The 14,817-nt window shown below is 46.7% G+C and overlaps 1 protein-coding gene across 1 annotated transcript in view; it reads left to right on the top strand.

Moving 5' to 3' along the window:
• DNAJC11 (DnaJ heat shock protein family (Hsp40) member C11) overlaps positions 1-14,817 on the top strand; it is a 61,827-nt gene that overhangs the window by 14,882 nt on the left and 32,128 nt on the right. The window contains exons 3-4 of the mRNA XM_081201562.1: positions 1,734-1,807; positions 6,337-6,438. Coding sequence (XP_081057688.1) covers positions 1,734-1,807; positions 6,337-6,438 — 176 coding nt within the window. The remainder of the gene's footprint in view (positions 1-1,733; positions 1,808-6,336; positions 6,439-14,817) is intronic.

Here is a 14,817-nt window from a genome sequence, read left to right as displayed (position 1 = left end):
GTGACCACACCCTCCTGCTGAAGCATGGTCTGCAAGGGGATAGGGGAGATAATGCTCTGGTCCCCTGTTCAGATCCAATTCCACACCCCTGTTGTAAGCAGTCAGCCGAGCATGCCTAGCAAGGATCTTGGAACCCTTTGCAAGGTGAGATCTTTCTGTTAGACAGGCAGCAGAACTGAGGTTGGGGGAGGCCTCCAAGGTTACCCAGATTTCCACTTAGTGTTAGAACATAGTCTGCCCACCCCACTGACTCCCTGTTATGTGCAACTGCAGCCGCATCCTTCTTTCCTTATCTAGAGCTGCCTTGTGAGTACCAGATTCCTTGGTGAGCTTTTTTGGTGGCAGATGCAGGGATGATGTGTAATTGCAGAATTGGGGCATTGGGTTTTTTTTTTTTTAGTTTTTGTTTCTTATTTTGCTCGGCACAAAAAATAGACAGAAGTTCATGATGTGGAAAGGAAATGTAAAAAAAATCCAACTGTGTCAGCACTGAAATAGTCATCTGAAGCAGTCGTAACTGTAAGTGCTTCTCATCAGGCTGGTTTTGCTTCCCATGAAGGATTACAGGGGAGATGAGAATTTCTTCCACCAGCGAAAGTATGGGCTATAATTCACTCGAGATGCTGTTTGCTATGCTTGGCATGCAATTCTCCTATAATTAGACTTAACTAAGTATAGAAGAAGATGTTCCTCTCCGAAATAAAGACTTTCCCCAATCTGCTGTAAAAGCTTATCTCTTATCTCAGTTTGCCGGGGGTGGGGGTTGTTGCCAAAAAAATTAGATGTTAATAGCCATCAGGAAACTCTGGAGTGTGTTGGGTGATAAATCTGCATAGTCAAGATAATGCAATCTCTCCAGATTCTCAGCTCTGCAGTCACAGGCAGATGGGCTGTGTGTGTTTCCGCTCCGTCTTTCATCGAAACTGTTGCCCTTTTGATTATATTCTGTTATCTGGGTTTGGTTGAATGAATCTTGCATGCGTCTGAATTATTGATAGTTTGTTTGCAGCATTTTTTGAAATTTGGGGAGAAGTAACTGAAACTTAAGTGAATTAGGAGCTTGCAGGATTCTACCCCCACCCCAGTAGAAAAACTGCAGCACCAGCAGTCCTCATCACCCAGCGGTTTGGCCCAAAGGGAAGCTAAAGTGAAATGGTGAATAAATGATTTCTTATTAAATCCCAGAGATTAGCTAAAGAAATTTGGTTCTGGTGTTTTCTGAATGGTCAGCATTCCTTTCCTCCCATTAGGCTTGGACGTGGGCGGAATCGTTTACAGCGTTCTTAATTAGGCCTTGTGATGCATGGGAACACGCTTGAAGAGCGGGAGGGAAATCCAGCAGAGACCTTGAAATGGGTGATGTCTGTGTAGGGGGAAATCCTCAACCCTTTGCATTCCAAGAGTTGTGCTTTGAATAATGTGTTCTAGAAACGCGCTTGGCATTCTCCTGCGAAGAGGTCCTGCCTCCCAGCTTGTTTTCTAGGTGCATGCATTTAAAAATGTAAATCTAGGTTTGCAAAGAGGTGTGTCACATAGGCATATTTGGCAGTGAGCTTGAGGTGGCCACGTTGTCTTTGTGGAATGTGTGTTTGGTGACTTGGTTTTAGGTTTCCTGAAAATGTATTTGGAAGGTGCTAGAATGTGTGTGTGTGTGTGTGTGTGTGTGTGTACTTCTGTCTGAACTCTGCTTTGACTGCTGCATGCTCTGAACATGTTTTGGTTTTGATTTTCAGTGCTCAGTGACCCACAGACGAGAGCCATCTATGACATATATGGAAAGAGAGGCCTCGAAATGGAAGGATGGGAGGTAAGACCATTGCAGCCAGATAGAACCTGCAAGTTGTTCAGTCTCAGAATCCTCTCAGCCACTTTCATTGGTGTTGTCTGGGCTATACGTGACAAACTGCAGGTGCATGCAAAGACTCCTGTGCCCATGTTACTCAGGACAAGCTCAGGCTTTCACCTCTGACAGTTGATGACCTTCTCTATCCAGTGGACAATCCTTTCCTGCTCTCCAGCTTGGACATCAAGCTGATCCAACATTAACTGAGAAGTGACTTTTGAGTTTCTTCAGTGTGGCAGTGCTGTGGTGTTTAAACAACAGAAGAAATCAAAACCTGCCACTGCTTAATTGGTCATTCTTTCCCTCTGCCCCGTTGAGTGTGTTGAAGCAATGTTTGTTTTACCCTTGGTTTGGGGGTACAGTCACTCTGAGCCTGAAAATGCAGTGCTGTCAATAGAGAGGCTCCCAACTCCCTGAAGAGGAGCTTGGCCACAGAGAGTGCATCAATCCTACCACACCCTCAGTTATCCTAGGAAGTTGGCCATTGGTTAGGAGTGCAAAGAGGCAACTTTACACACCTACGTGCAAACGCATCCTAAACAGCCTATATTCCCTCAGCTGTGTGATGGAAAATGGAAAATGGATACAAAACCAAGCATTTTAAGAAACTGGAAGCATGGTTAAAGGCAGAGTTGGCTGCTTGGGTTCTCATTCAGCAGGGTCGTAGCCTAAGATCTAATGGTGATAATGACATCTGTTGACTTCACTGCCTTCATTGTTAGGTACACAAAGTGCCCCCCCTCCATATTTACTCAGAGATGTTATACTGTACAGGAATAGTGCCCCATAGATAAAAACAAGCTTCATCGCATGACTCATACTCTGATGCCAAACCTAACCAGCAGAGCTTGTTTTATGGAGCCACCATCAAGGCTGGTTCTGTGTTCCTGCAGCTGCAGGATGAATTGTTTAATATAGATCCTGCCCTACTTCAGTAATAGCTTTCACTCTGGGGAGTCAGTTGGTGTTACTTTTTAAAACATCTACCAATATTCTCCATGGGGAAGGGATGGAGCTCGGGTAGAGAATCTGCCTTGCATGCAGAAGGGCCCAGGTTCAATCCCTGGCATCTCCAGATAGGGTTGGGAGAGACTGCTGCCTGAAACTTTGGAGAACCGCTGCCAATTGGTGTAGACAATACTGAGCTAGGTGGACCAGTGATCTGATTCAGTATAAGGCAGCTTCCTGTACTCCTGTGCTCAGAGCCCTCAAGCTTTCTTGCCTTTTGCTTCTTTCCTGTCAATGTTGGTATAGTTGCTGGTGAAAGGGAAGTGGTGAGGAAGGGGTCTGCGTGGAGCAGCACCAGGGCTGTGTGTGAGGGGCCTGGGGTGGTAATCTCTATTATGGCTTATTTGTTATGCAGTGCAAATTCTTAGCCACTCACTTTTGATCCCCCTGCCTTCAAGAGCATTTGGGCTGGTACCTATCATTATTATGGACCCAAGTTCCTGAAATTGCTAAGTGTCATGCAGAATTTGAAAGTTAACTATTTAAAATAAGCAGCTTTGGGGGAAGAAATAGAGGGAGCATCAATCAGGGATAGAGAAAAGGGCACAGAGGGAGTCCAGTTGAGAGTGCTGTTTTAGTCTGGACAAGAAGTTTGGGCCCTGTATAGCAAAGGCCCCAGAGAGGAACCAACAGAGAGAAGGTTGCTCTGGACGAGCATTGGATGTGGAGACACTGGAAAGTACATACAGTACAAGGAGCTTAAAGTGAAGGCGTGAAGAGAGGGGAATGTAGTTGCTGGAACAAAACTTGGGTGGTGATACCATCTAAACAATGAGCAGGAAATGTCATGAGAACCTAAGAAGAGCCTTGCTGCTGAATAAGGCCAAGGGCCCATCTAGTCCTTATCCTCCACAGATTTGTCTAACCCCCTTTTAAGAGCATCCATGTTTGCGGCTAGCACTGCATCTTGTGAGAGCAAATTCTGGATCTTATTATTTCCCTATAATTCTATTTATCCTTCCATTTTATTTGAAGCATTTGCAATCTACCCTTCACCTCAAGGTCCCAGAATAGAGAATATGTATGTATGGGGGGGGGGGGGAATGCAACAATAATACACCAGAAAGAATGCTACACTGATAATATGATTTATCATAAAATGACAGAACAGTAGCTGCAGCAAAAATAGTCACACTCAGAATACTGGAAGTGTTTCTTAAATATTGCATGTAACAGTTTCAAGGCTTTGTTAAGTTGTCTTTGCATTTCCTCACCCTTTAAAAACTTGCAATTATAATCTGGCATTTTTCCCTCGCTAGTTTTCAGTAGCATACTAACAGCCCCCGCTCCCAGTCTGCTGCCGTTTAGATTGTAAGCTAGTGGACAGACTTGAATCTGTGCCTAGCTGTTGAGGCAGTAAACAATGGTGATGAAAGACAAAGGATGTGGCCCCCGGTTTGTGTGCAGATAACCCAGGTTGTGTCTGTTCGGCTTACAGCAAACCTCCCTCCCAGGCTTGCTTAGCTCACATGGTGCCTGAGAGGTGAAAAAGCCACTTTTGGAGAACGGACCCAGATACAACATGTAACAAATAAGAACAAATCGAAAGCCTGTTTTTAAAAAGTATCCAGTAAAACCACTGCATTGAACACGGAAGACGGATCAAGCTCTTGCTGGCCTCATTGGGATGCCAAGGGGCAGGTGTTCTTGACCTTGCAGTTAGCCCTGTCAGATGTGTTTGGAATGCTCTATAATCTGATGCCTAGAAATTGAGTGAATGGAGACCCTTGGAGCCATTTTTTTGCTTCCTCCTGCCACAAGGAATGTCAGAGATAAAGTAATTTAAAGTCATTAATTCAGGTTTGCAGAGGTTAAGCGGTTCGGATTCTCCACAACAAATCTCACCCCTTCTGGCCTTGCCAGACTCAGCTGATTTAATCCCCTCGTTTCCATCAAATAGTTTTAGAACCTGGTATTGGGGGGGGGGGTAGGGAGAATGGATGTGATTTCATCCCCAAACTCAGGCCTCTTAAAGTTTCTGCTACAACCTGTCTTCAGAGTTGGTGGCCTCTGCAGCCAAGGAAATGTTTCTGTTCTGGGGGAAATGACATTTCCATGGCACTCAGAATGCAGCTCCTTCCTTAGGAAAGGCAAATCTCCACCTGTCAGATAAAGTTGTTGTGGCCTTGGTTGCTGTCCTAAGAAACGGCTAGCTTAGGCAGTCTTATAGGCACATGTTTGGAGAGTTACTCTGGTGTAGTGACTAAGGGTTGTATCCAACCAAATTCTACTCAGAGTAGGGCATTGAAATTAATGGACCTAAGCTTAGTTGTATGCAATGGGCCTCCTCTGTGTAGGGCTAGCCTTGGATACAACCCAAAGACTGAGCCCAGAAGTCACGGCTTCAAATTTAACCTTTTCCAATGAACTCACTTGGTCCCTTTAGACAAGCCCCACCAGCCACAGGCATGCCACATCTGCAATATGGGGGAAGATAGTATTGATGTCACTTGTGGGGTTGTACAGATTCCTGAGAAAATGTAGATGAAGCACTTTGAACATTGGAAACTGCCTTAGACAGTATGTATATGTAGCTCAGTATTGTCTACATCAACTGGCAACAGCTCTCCAGAGTTTCAGGCAGGGTTTCCCCCCCAGCCCTACCTGGAGATGCCAGGGGTTAAACCTGGGACATTCTGCATGCAAAGCAGATGCTCTGCCACTGAGTTATGATACTTTCCTCTTTAAAATACTCTAAAAAGTGAGGATTGTTATCACAAGTGCAAAACCCCCGGTGCCTATGAAATTGGCCTTGTGCTGCTGGCCTTAGATTCACTTATATTTATACCCTACCTTCCTTCCATGCTAGAACATAGGGAGGTGCATTTGGGGACATGTGGTGGTTTCCCATACAGGAACTGACTGGATCCAGACCTGTTGAGCTTCAGCAAAGCAACCTCATGTTTGAATGCACTTGTGTTCTCCCATTATTGTAATTTGTGCCTGCTTTGCCATTTATGGCCTGAAAGTCAAAAAAAAAGTTGCTGGTGTAAGATGGATTCTCAGGAAACTAAAGAACCTCAACTTACTGCTTGCAATTCATTTATCTGGGTGCCGGCATATCCTGCACTGAGCAGTTGTCTCTCTTTGGAATGGCGCTCCTTGTTTTGTTATATTATCCTCGTACACTGTCAGTTCAATGGACGTCATGTTTTGTGTGGGCTCCCTACTAGGGTTGCCAGGGTCTCATATTGCGTGCATTTGTTTTTACGAAGCCGGGCGCCAGGAGTGTAACTGGTAACTCTAAATAAAACAATAAAAGCTCTGTGCCTTTGTCTAGGAGGGAACGACACAGAAAGAGAGAGAATGTTGCAGCGTGAAGAAAGGAAACAGAAAGCCCTTCCGAGCCTGCCTGTCTATAGAGAATTAAAAGCCCTCGAGCGTTTCCAGTTGCATCTCTGATTAAACGCCCCACAGTTGTTTGTTTGTTTGCTGGCTGTCCTGCTGCCAAATAACCTCTAAATGCTTGATTCCTTCTCCCGCAGGTGGTGGAAAGGAGGAGGACGCCTGCTGAGATCAGGGAGGAATTTGAGCGTTTGCAGAGAGAGAGGGAAGAGAGGAGGCTTCAGCAGCGGACTAACCCCAAGGTAAAAAGCTAGAGTGCCCTCTTGGCCTGGAGGAAGTGTTCCTGAGATAGCAGGTGCTGGGAGCTTGTGTGTGTGTGTGTGTCTAGGTTGATGTTGTGGTCATAGTTATTGTACTTCCTTAATGGAGAAATGCATGAAAGGTGAGATGAGGCTTCCAGAAGGGCACACACTTGGTCCTGGAGAAGCTCAACCATCATGATGTGAATGCTGCCTCCTGACTCTGCAACGTGGTCTTCATATTCCTCCCCAAGTAGCACCACATGCCTGCTCTCTAGTAAGTGTCCAGAAGCAAAGGTAAACAACAGAAGGGAGGGTTGGGCGCACCAAGGTTAAAATGTGAGTAAGCCAATGCATTTTTGGTTGGGGATAAGGATGAAGCAGTTAGGCCAAAAGAAAAAAGGTTAAGTTACAGACAATGTAGGTTTTGAAACTGTGAGATGGGAATCACACCATGCAGTTAGGTGTTGAGGGGTGGAGTTCCAGGTGTAGGAGCCAGAACTATATGAAGAGGGGCAGAGCTGGAAGCATAGAGGCCATAGGCAGGAATGGTTGGGCATTAAGGGTGGAGGACAGAATGATGCACGTGCATTGAGAGCTTTTGAGTGAAACCTCACGGTTCTTGGATCAGCATTCTCCACTGCCTGCTGCTCTGCAGCAGCGTTGCAGCCCAGGATGCCCCCCAAGTTGAGCTGGGAGGCGTCAAAGCAGGAGAAGTGCCCAGCCGTGCCAAGTCACATGAACCTTCCAGCAGCAACTCAAAATTTCAAAACAAGTGCAGAAAGTTTGGAATCTCTCCAGAGGCAAAGCGAGGGCCCGTTTTCGAAATAACTTAATCATGCTCTCAGGCAAACGGCCGTCATCGATGAAGCTGCTCCCAGCTCAAGAACCAATAAACCCAGGCACTTTCATGTTTCAGGCTTGTGTATTTTAAAGCTGTCAAAATGTCAGCCAGAAGCAGCAGTGCAGGGAGACCTTTCCCAGGTGTGCCATGGATTTGTGTAGGTGCAGTGTTGGTTTGTAAAACTCCTACTTACAGCCATCTGCCAATCTTCTCACTCTTGCCTCTGCCCCAGACAAAATGCAGCCCCTAGTCACATGCTGCAGAGCTGCAGTTGCACCCCTTGGGCCAGTGCGCCCAGTCTCTTGGCATACTGGCTTAACTGGGTCTTGGATGGCACCTAGCTTGGTGACAGAGGACCTGCTTTCTATGCCAAAGGCCCCAAATTCATTCCCTAGCATCTTCAGCAGAACACACCAGACCTCTGGAGGGCTGCTGCCAATTAGAATAGACAGTAGTGGAGTGTGTGTGGTACAGAGCTGGGGCTTGCATCCCCATCAACCCAGTCCTTCTTGTGGTATGTAGGGTCATGGTTGGAACTACTGAGACAGCGGGGGGCATGCAGTTTTTAGTTTAGGACTTCAAAGTCCAGTGGCATGAGCTGGATTGTGGCACGCAGCAGGCACGAAGAAACTCCTATGTTGGCCAAGGAAGAGCAGAGAGTCAGGCTTCCAGGCCCACAATAGTTCACTGAGCCAGATCTAGTCTCAGTCCCTGATATGTCCTTGTTTCAAGGCCCAGATTCCTTGATCTAGCCTCCCAGCTGTGTTCGCAATTAGTTGCAGCATCTAGGTGCACTAATGTGTCTTGAAGCGCTCCAGCATTAAGACTCAAATCGGTGCCAGACTTCTCTAACTTTCTAAAGCCCCTGGGCTGAGCTTTACCTTGAGCCTCCTTGGATCAGGATGGCTACAGATCAGTAACTGCCTGGCTTTTTAAACGATTGTCACATGTTTTGGACAGTGGCCTGGTTCAAAGATTCCTGAGCTTTCTCAGGCGGGTGAAGTCAGTCTGGGCTGATGAACACAGCGGCATTTCCTCTCTTCAAAGTCTTCTCTCAAACTATGGAATGTATTTTTATATTCATATTTGGTCGTATCTTCAAGTCTGAGCATTGTACAGCATCCTAAAAGATAACAGTTGTATAAAATGCCAAATATATTGCATATATAAACACGCAGCTGAAATAACACAACACCAATGCGGATTCCCTGCGGCTAAAAGCTTGCCCAAATAAAAAGTGTCTTTCAGAAGTGGCTTTCCTTTCCTTTTCATTATCTGCCCCCCTCTTCCCCCCTGAACAGCTGGTGCTTTATATCCATCATTGTCGTAAGCGTTCTGCTCTTTTATTTTTATTTTTTTTAACTCCAGTTGTGGTGTGGTGAATTGGTTATGAACTTCGTGCATCGTTTTTGTGTACACTAAATTGATGTGTCGGGTTGTTTTCCCTATTAGGTACTTAAAGGCACTTCCAAACCTGCTCCATTGTTGCTGTCCAATAGAGGTTTTCATGTCTTATCTTAGCACCCAGAACTTGCAGATCAAAGAGGCTGTCTGGATTTTAGGGCAGCCTAAAGGCCATTTCATTTTGGGCCTAAGGAATCTGACATCAAGACTGACAGTAGGGTGGTTAGATCTACCCTGGGTGTGGCTGATGGAGGTGGGACCTTTGCAGAGGAATTCTTGCCCTACCGTTTTTGGCAACTTTTCTTCATCCTTGGCTGAGCTGGATATGCTTGTCCTTTTATCTCTGTCCTGGGGGAGCGGCCATAGTTCAGTGGCAGGACACATGTTTTGGCTGCAGAAGGGCTTGGGTTAGATGGCTCTGGGTAGCAAGTCTGGTAAAGACTCCCACTGCCTGTGCCCTGTAGCAAAGCAACCAGTCAGAGGAGGAGAAAAAGCTAATGCTGGGACCATCGTATTTGGGTAAACTGCAAGGCAACTTATAGTATTGGGAACCGCACATGGTTTCCCTTTTCCTGGATGATCCCTGCCCCCAAAGAACCTGAAGTGCATTTTTGCCAGTGTCACACATGTGCCCTTTCCCCCCCTGGCATTCTGAACCATGGAGCAGGCAGCTGCTGGCAGTGACTCTGTGATTTTAGACACTGTAACATATCCTTGTTTTTTCTTTTCCTCCTTGTGCTCTCTCTCCCTTGGGTGTTGAAGATGGGTTAAACATCGAACAAGCAAAAAGTAACCTGTGTGCTGTTGACCCCAAATTTTGGATTCTGTGACCCACATAAATCACTCCACTTAATTTTGCATATTGGTTTCTGCTAGTGTGTGCAGAAGTAATGAAGTCTCGGCTGGAATCCCTGGGGACCACCTTTGGCCTCTACCCCACTGGCTTTTGAGGTTTTAGCAGGCAGTTCTCCTTTGTTTCCCAAGCTGTCTTTGCAATTTCTTTTTCTTATGATACAAGCTAAGATTCCCAGGTAGCTGAAAACTCCTTACTTTCCCACATTTATCATATTATTAAACTCTTATGTAGAACTGTAGAAGGGTGAAAGGCCCAAGGGCATCTAATTCACCAGGTGGTGTGCTCTTCAAGTGTCTGGCTTTAACTCTGCAACTAAATAGAAGACACCTTTGATGGGCTGCACTAGTGCATGAGTCCCAAACCATGTTTTGGGGTCCAGGGTTTGTAGAGAGCAAGGGGCCTTACTTGTCTCAGGTTCCAAGCAGTTCCAACAAAGAAACAGCTGGGCGTTTTATCCCCCCCGCTTCCTGACTCCAAAAATAAAACATATCTCAAAATACCTTTTGTCACCTAGCCCAGCATGGGGTAGCTGCGTTTTCATCTTCCTCTCTGACTCGTTGCACAATTAGAGGTGGATATGATGGTGAGTTTTCTAGGTGCTGTTTCAACTAAGAACTTACCAGGCTCTGCTTGTGTCATGCTGGAGGTGGGTAAGGAGAGCTCAAGGAGCCAGTACACCTCTGACTCAAAGACATTGCCCACCTCTGACTCAGAGCAGTCCATCTCAGAAGGCTCCATGCAACTAAAGGCTCCCCTCTCCACTGAAGTAAATGACTGCTGGAAGAGAGAGGCTGGTGCCCTTTCAGCAAAGAGTACCTCTAAGTCAGGCACCCCCAAACTCGGCCCTCCAGATGTTTTGGGACTACAACTCCCACCATCCCTAGCTAACAGGACCGGTGGTCAGGGATGATGGGAATTGTAGCCCCAAAACATCTGGAGGGCCTAGTTTGGGGGTGCCTGCTCTAAGTGAAGGAGGAACAAAGCTGCAAGTTGAGAATTAACTGCACCTGAAGCTCTGCTCTCATGCAGAACTCAAGGAGCTGTCCAGGGTACCTTTTGTCTTGCCTCTGCTAAGGTCAGCATCAGAAGGCAAGCAAACATTTAACCAAAGCAATGGTTCAGTTCAGCCAAACCATGGTGCTTTGGGGGCAAGCCCCATGAGAATGCCCTTCCCCTCCCCTCCTCCTCATGAATGTTCAGCTTCTGCTGCTTTCTGGTACGATCAGACTCTAGCTGCACATTCCACCTTCACCAGCGAGCAAGATTTGTGCTTGCCTCCTGAGCAAGGTGGCCCAGCCAGCTTCAAACCATGGTTTGCATTCTGGTTTGGAGGACAGTTTCAAAAAATTGTTTCAGGTGTAGCAAGAAACTGTGGTTTGATCAAACCAGGACGTAGTTAGTAGAAGTAGATGAAGTCTCTGTGAACCGGAGGCTTGTCCTCTTAACACCAAGCTATAGTTTAGCTGATGTGGGCAAAACTGATATTGGCCGTCATCAGCCTGGTGCCTTCCAGATGGTTTTGGACTAGGAATCCAATCAGTTGCCACCAGCATGATTGTGCTTCCATCAGCCCCAATGGCCTACCTCAGGGCCTCCAGACCTTCCTCAAGGCCCAGGTTTAAATATTTTTCCCCCTTCCTGTGTCCACAGCACAGCGATGGTAATGAGAGGCTACTCATTCTAAGAACACAAAGGTTTATCTATCGACATCTCTCTTTCTTCCAAACAACTCTTTGTTCCCTGCTCGCTCCCCGGGGATGCAAACCGTTTTACAGTATATAATTTAATTCTTTTCTTTTATGGCAGCCTTTCTCTCTTCTGCTCCAACAGTGTTATCGCTGGAAAATTAAATTAAAACTGTTAAGGGAGCAATCCACCAGGCTCTGCCGAGGCACGAGAACAATTGAAAGGAACGCAGCCGTGGAACTGCCAGGCTGGGTGGATTCCTCCCTTTTTCTTGCATACAGGCTCTTTTGTGAAGTTGGGGTCAGGGGTCAGGAACCAGCCATGTACAGGTCACATGTGTGGCTTAATACTGTGGTTTTATTCTTGATGTGGGTGCTGCTGATACAGTGGTGCCCCGCAAGACGAATGCCTCGCAAGACGGAAAACCTGCTAGATGAAAGGGTTTTCCGTTTTTGAGCTGCTTCGCAAGACGAATTTCCCTATGGGCTTGCTTTGCAAGACGAAAACATCTTGCGAGTGTTCTGATTTTTTTCCGCTCCCCCCCCTTTTTCTAAGCCGCTAATAGCCTTTTAGCCGCTAAGCCTTTAATAGCCACTAATCCACTAAACCGCTAATAGCGCTAATCCGCTAAGGTGCTAATAGAGTTGCTTCGCAAGACGAAAAAACCGCTAGACGAAGAGACTCGCGGAACGGATTATTTTCGTCTTGCGAGGCACCACTGTATTTCACTGTTATCTTAACTGTATTATGTGATTTGTAATATTTATTTATTTATTTATTTTTATTTTGTAAGCTGCTTTGAGGCCACTTCTGACAAAAAGCGGCATATAAGCATGTTAAACAGTAATCCTCATAATATATGGGTGTGATGTGTGTGTGTTTTTGCCTTTAGTACTATGCCTGGTTATAAATGCTCCAAAATGGCATAGTACCTTACCAACTATTTAATGGAGACTCACCACTTGTTGTTGTTGGTGGTGGTGGTGGTTGTTTTGAGAGGAAAGTGGTCCCAGTGCACTCTGCCAAATACACCTCCTCTTGGGATATGGGAGTTGGCTGCCTGAGGCCGTGGAGATGAGTGGAAGCTGAAAGACAAGAGTTTGTGTGAGGGAGAGAGGACAGGATGAAGCAGACAAGCAGGTGCAGAGAAGTCCCAGTTTCCTTACCTCAACCAAACTTTCTACTCGCTTTCCATGTTTCTAAATTACATATTAAAATAGACATGAGAGGGTGGGGGGGGGTCTCTTGGAAGCAACTCCTTGTGTATCATCCTGCTTTGCCCGAGGTCAGTTGCCTCTCCTTCACACCTACTTTGAACCCATTTCATGGAGATTTGCGGGTAGGGTGGGGTGAATAGTAGGGCATGCATCCTAAGCTTGAGGTTTGATGTTGGAAAGCTCTCATGGCCCTGGTGTTCTGTGCACAAAGGCACAGAGACGTTATCCTGTCCCTGCATCTCCATGGTATAAGCCCTGTATGTCTGGAATGGTAACAAAGAGTTCAGTTCATTGCCAAAAGGGACCCACCTTGGCCTGTTTCGTTTTTCCTTTCAGCCCTGTGCACTCTTACCTGCTCTTGCTGTTTCTTGCATGTGTACATAGAATCACAGAATTGTAAAGTTGAAAGGATCCCACAAGGATCATCTCGTTCACCCCATGCAGCAGTTTACACATACATAGGGTCATGGCACATGAAAACCTAGATGTTTTGTAATTTCCATTATTCCTGGGACTGGGTCATGGGACTTTGTGGAGAGAGGACAGTCCAGGGAAGGGGGTAGGTGAGCAAGTGAGGGGCGGCACTTGTCACCCTGCACTCCTTCCCCTTGACTTCAGGAGCCTGACATTTCCAGTGAGGAGGCGGCTGCATTTTGCCGCGGCTGTTGAGCGATAAAGAGGAGAGCCGCATTGTGAGCCGAAGCCTCTGCATCCGGTGATAAAAATCAGCCATCTGGGTGTTTACAGCAATTGCTTATTGGCATTCTATGGAAATGTCTCTCCAGGCAGCGTCCTGTGGAATTAGGTAGCACAGCTGTGATCGTTTCATACAAGAACGCGAGTTATTTTAAAATTTCCGACGGTTTATTAGTTCTATAAAATGGGCTTCAAATAAGTAAGCATTTCTAACCAGAAATAGGGAGCAATAAGCAGATGCGGGCAGCTTCGCAGGCTGCAAGTTGTCTGGTTGTGTGTTTTTTCTTTCGTTTTCTGCTGGCTTTTTCTTTCTCTGTTTCAAGACACTGCACTGGAGGGTTCGAAGATGTCAGTGACCTGCTGTGAGTAGAATGGTAATTCCAGCATACGAGAGGAAGGGTACTTCTGCCTTCTTTTGCAGGCGCATCACAGCCGAGAAGGTGGGGGGCTTGCAGGCTGTCCAGTGGTTTGTGCCTGTTCTCCATTTGGGTTGATGACTGTAGGTGGGGGCTTCCCACAGCAGTTTTCATGGGCCGCAGGTAGCAGCCATGTGCAGAAGTGGCACAGCTTTGCCAAGGGATGAGCTGAGGTGTTGCCTTTGGAGGGTCAGGCTGTGGGGAAGGAAACTAGTCGTTTTTGCAGTTATTACTTTTACCAGGCATAGGGCAGCTCCATCTCAGCTGGTGAAATACCTTGAGGCCACAGGATCTTGCACCTCTCCACACCCCAGTACATGGAAATAGGAGTGTGCCAGACGTAAACCTGAGGTCCTCCTGGTGCTGTTTGGACTACAATTCCCATCAACCCCAGCGAGTGGTAAGGGGTTATAGTAGCTGGACTCCAGCAACATCTGGAGAACACCAAAGACTGCTCTAGTGGGAATCATAGAATTGGAAGGGACCCAAAGGGCCGTTGAGTCCAACCTCTTGCAATTCAGGAATGAGTTGGAGCCGAAGGTGAGTCAGAGCCAAAGCTGCAGGTCTCTTGTCCCTTATCTCAGTTCAAAATATGGTCCTTGTGAAGCACTGGTTGCTGGCAGCTCTTTTTATTAGAACATGGCCTGAAGATCTATGAGGATGCAGCAGAAGCAGCGTGGAAGTCCAGCCGTTCTGAGTCTCGTCGGCATCTAAATGGGGAGGCACCGGGGGACCTCCTGAGGCGTTCTCAGGTGGGAGGGGGACCATAGCATAAATGAAGTGCGTTGCAAATCTGGGTTGGGTTGCAAATCGCCTGCCATGCCCTGATGATCAAGGGATCGTGTGGCCACTTGTTTGAGTTTGTAGTTCATTTGGCCTTCTTCGGTACAGATGCTTCCATGCCTGGCATTTAAAATGAGAAGAGGAGAGCAACAACAGAGTACATGAATTCAGTTTCACGCTCTCTGGCCCCATTTGCATCAGTAGCTCAAATGGTTTCTTCTTGAAATGCCACAAAGTGGCTGAGGGTGTCATCTGAGCATTGGACTGTGTCCTCCTCCTTTTCCCTAGAGCGGCCGTTGCCGAAAATCCCATGAGGTTCTGAAAGCCTCTAACACTTGCACACAGCTCATTGTGGTTGCACAGCTGTGAGCATCTCCACTTGGCAAAAAGGCACCTATTGCAACCTTGTTTATTTCCACTCCATGCTTCTGTGAGCAGAGTTATGCTCAGTGGTGTGCCGTCGGCAGCCCGTGTTGTATT

The sequence above is a fragment of the Podarcis bocagei genome (assembly GCF_964188305.1).
Source record: "Podarcis bocagei genome assembly, chromosome: 7".
NCBI lineage: Eukaryota > Metazoa > Chordata > Lepidosauria > Squamata > Lacertidae > Podarcis > Podarcis bocagei.
The sequence above is the reverse complement of the archived record's forward strand: the minus strand, read 5'-3'. Positions and strand labels throughout refer to the sequence as shown.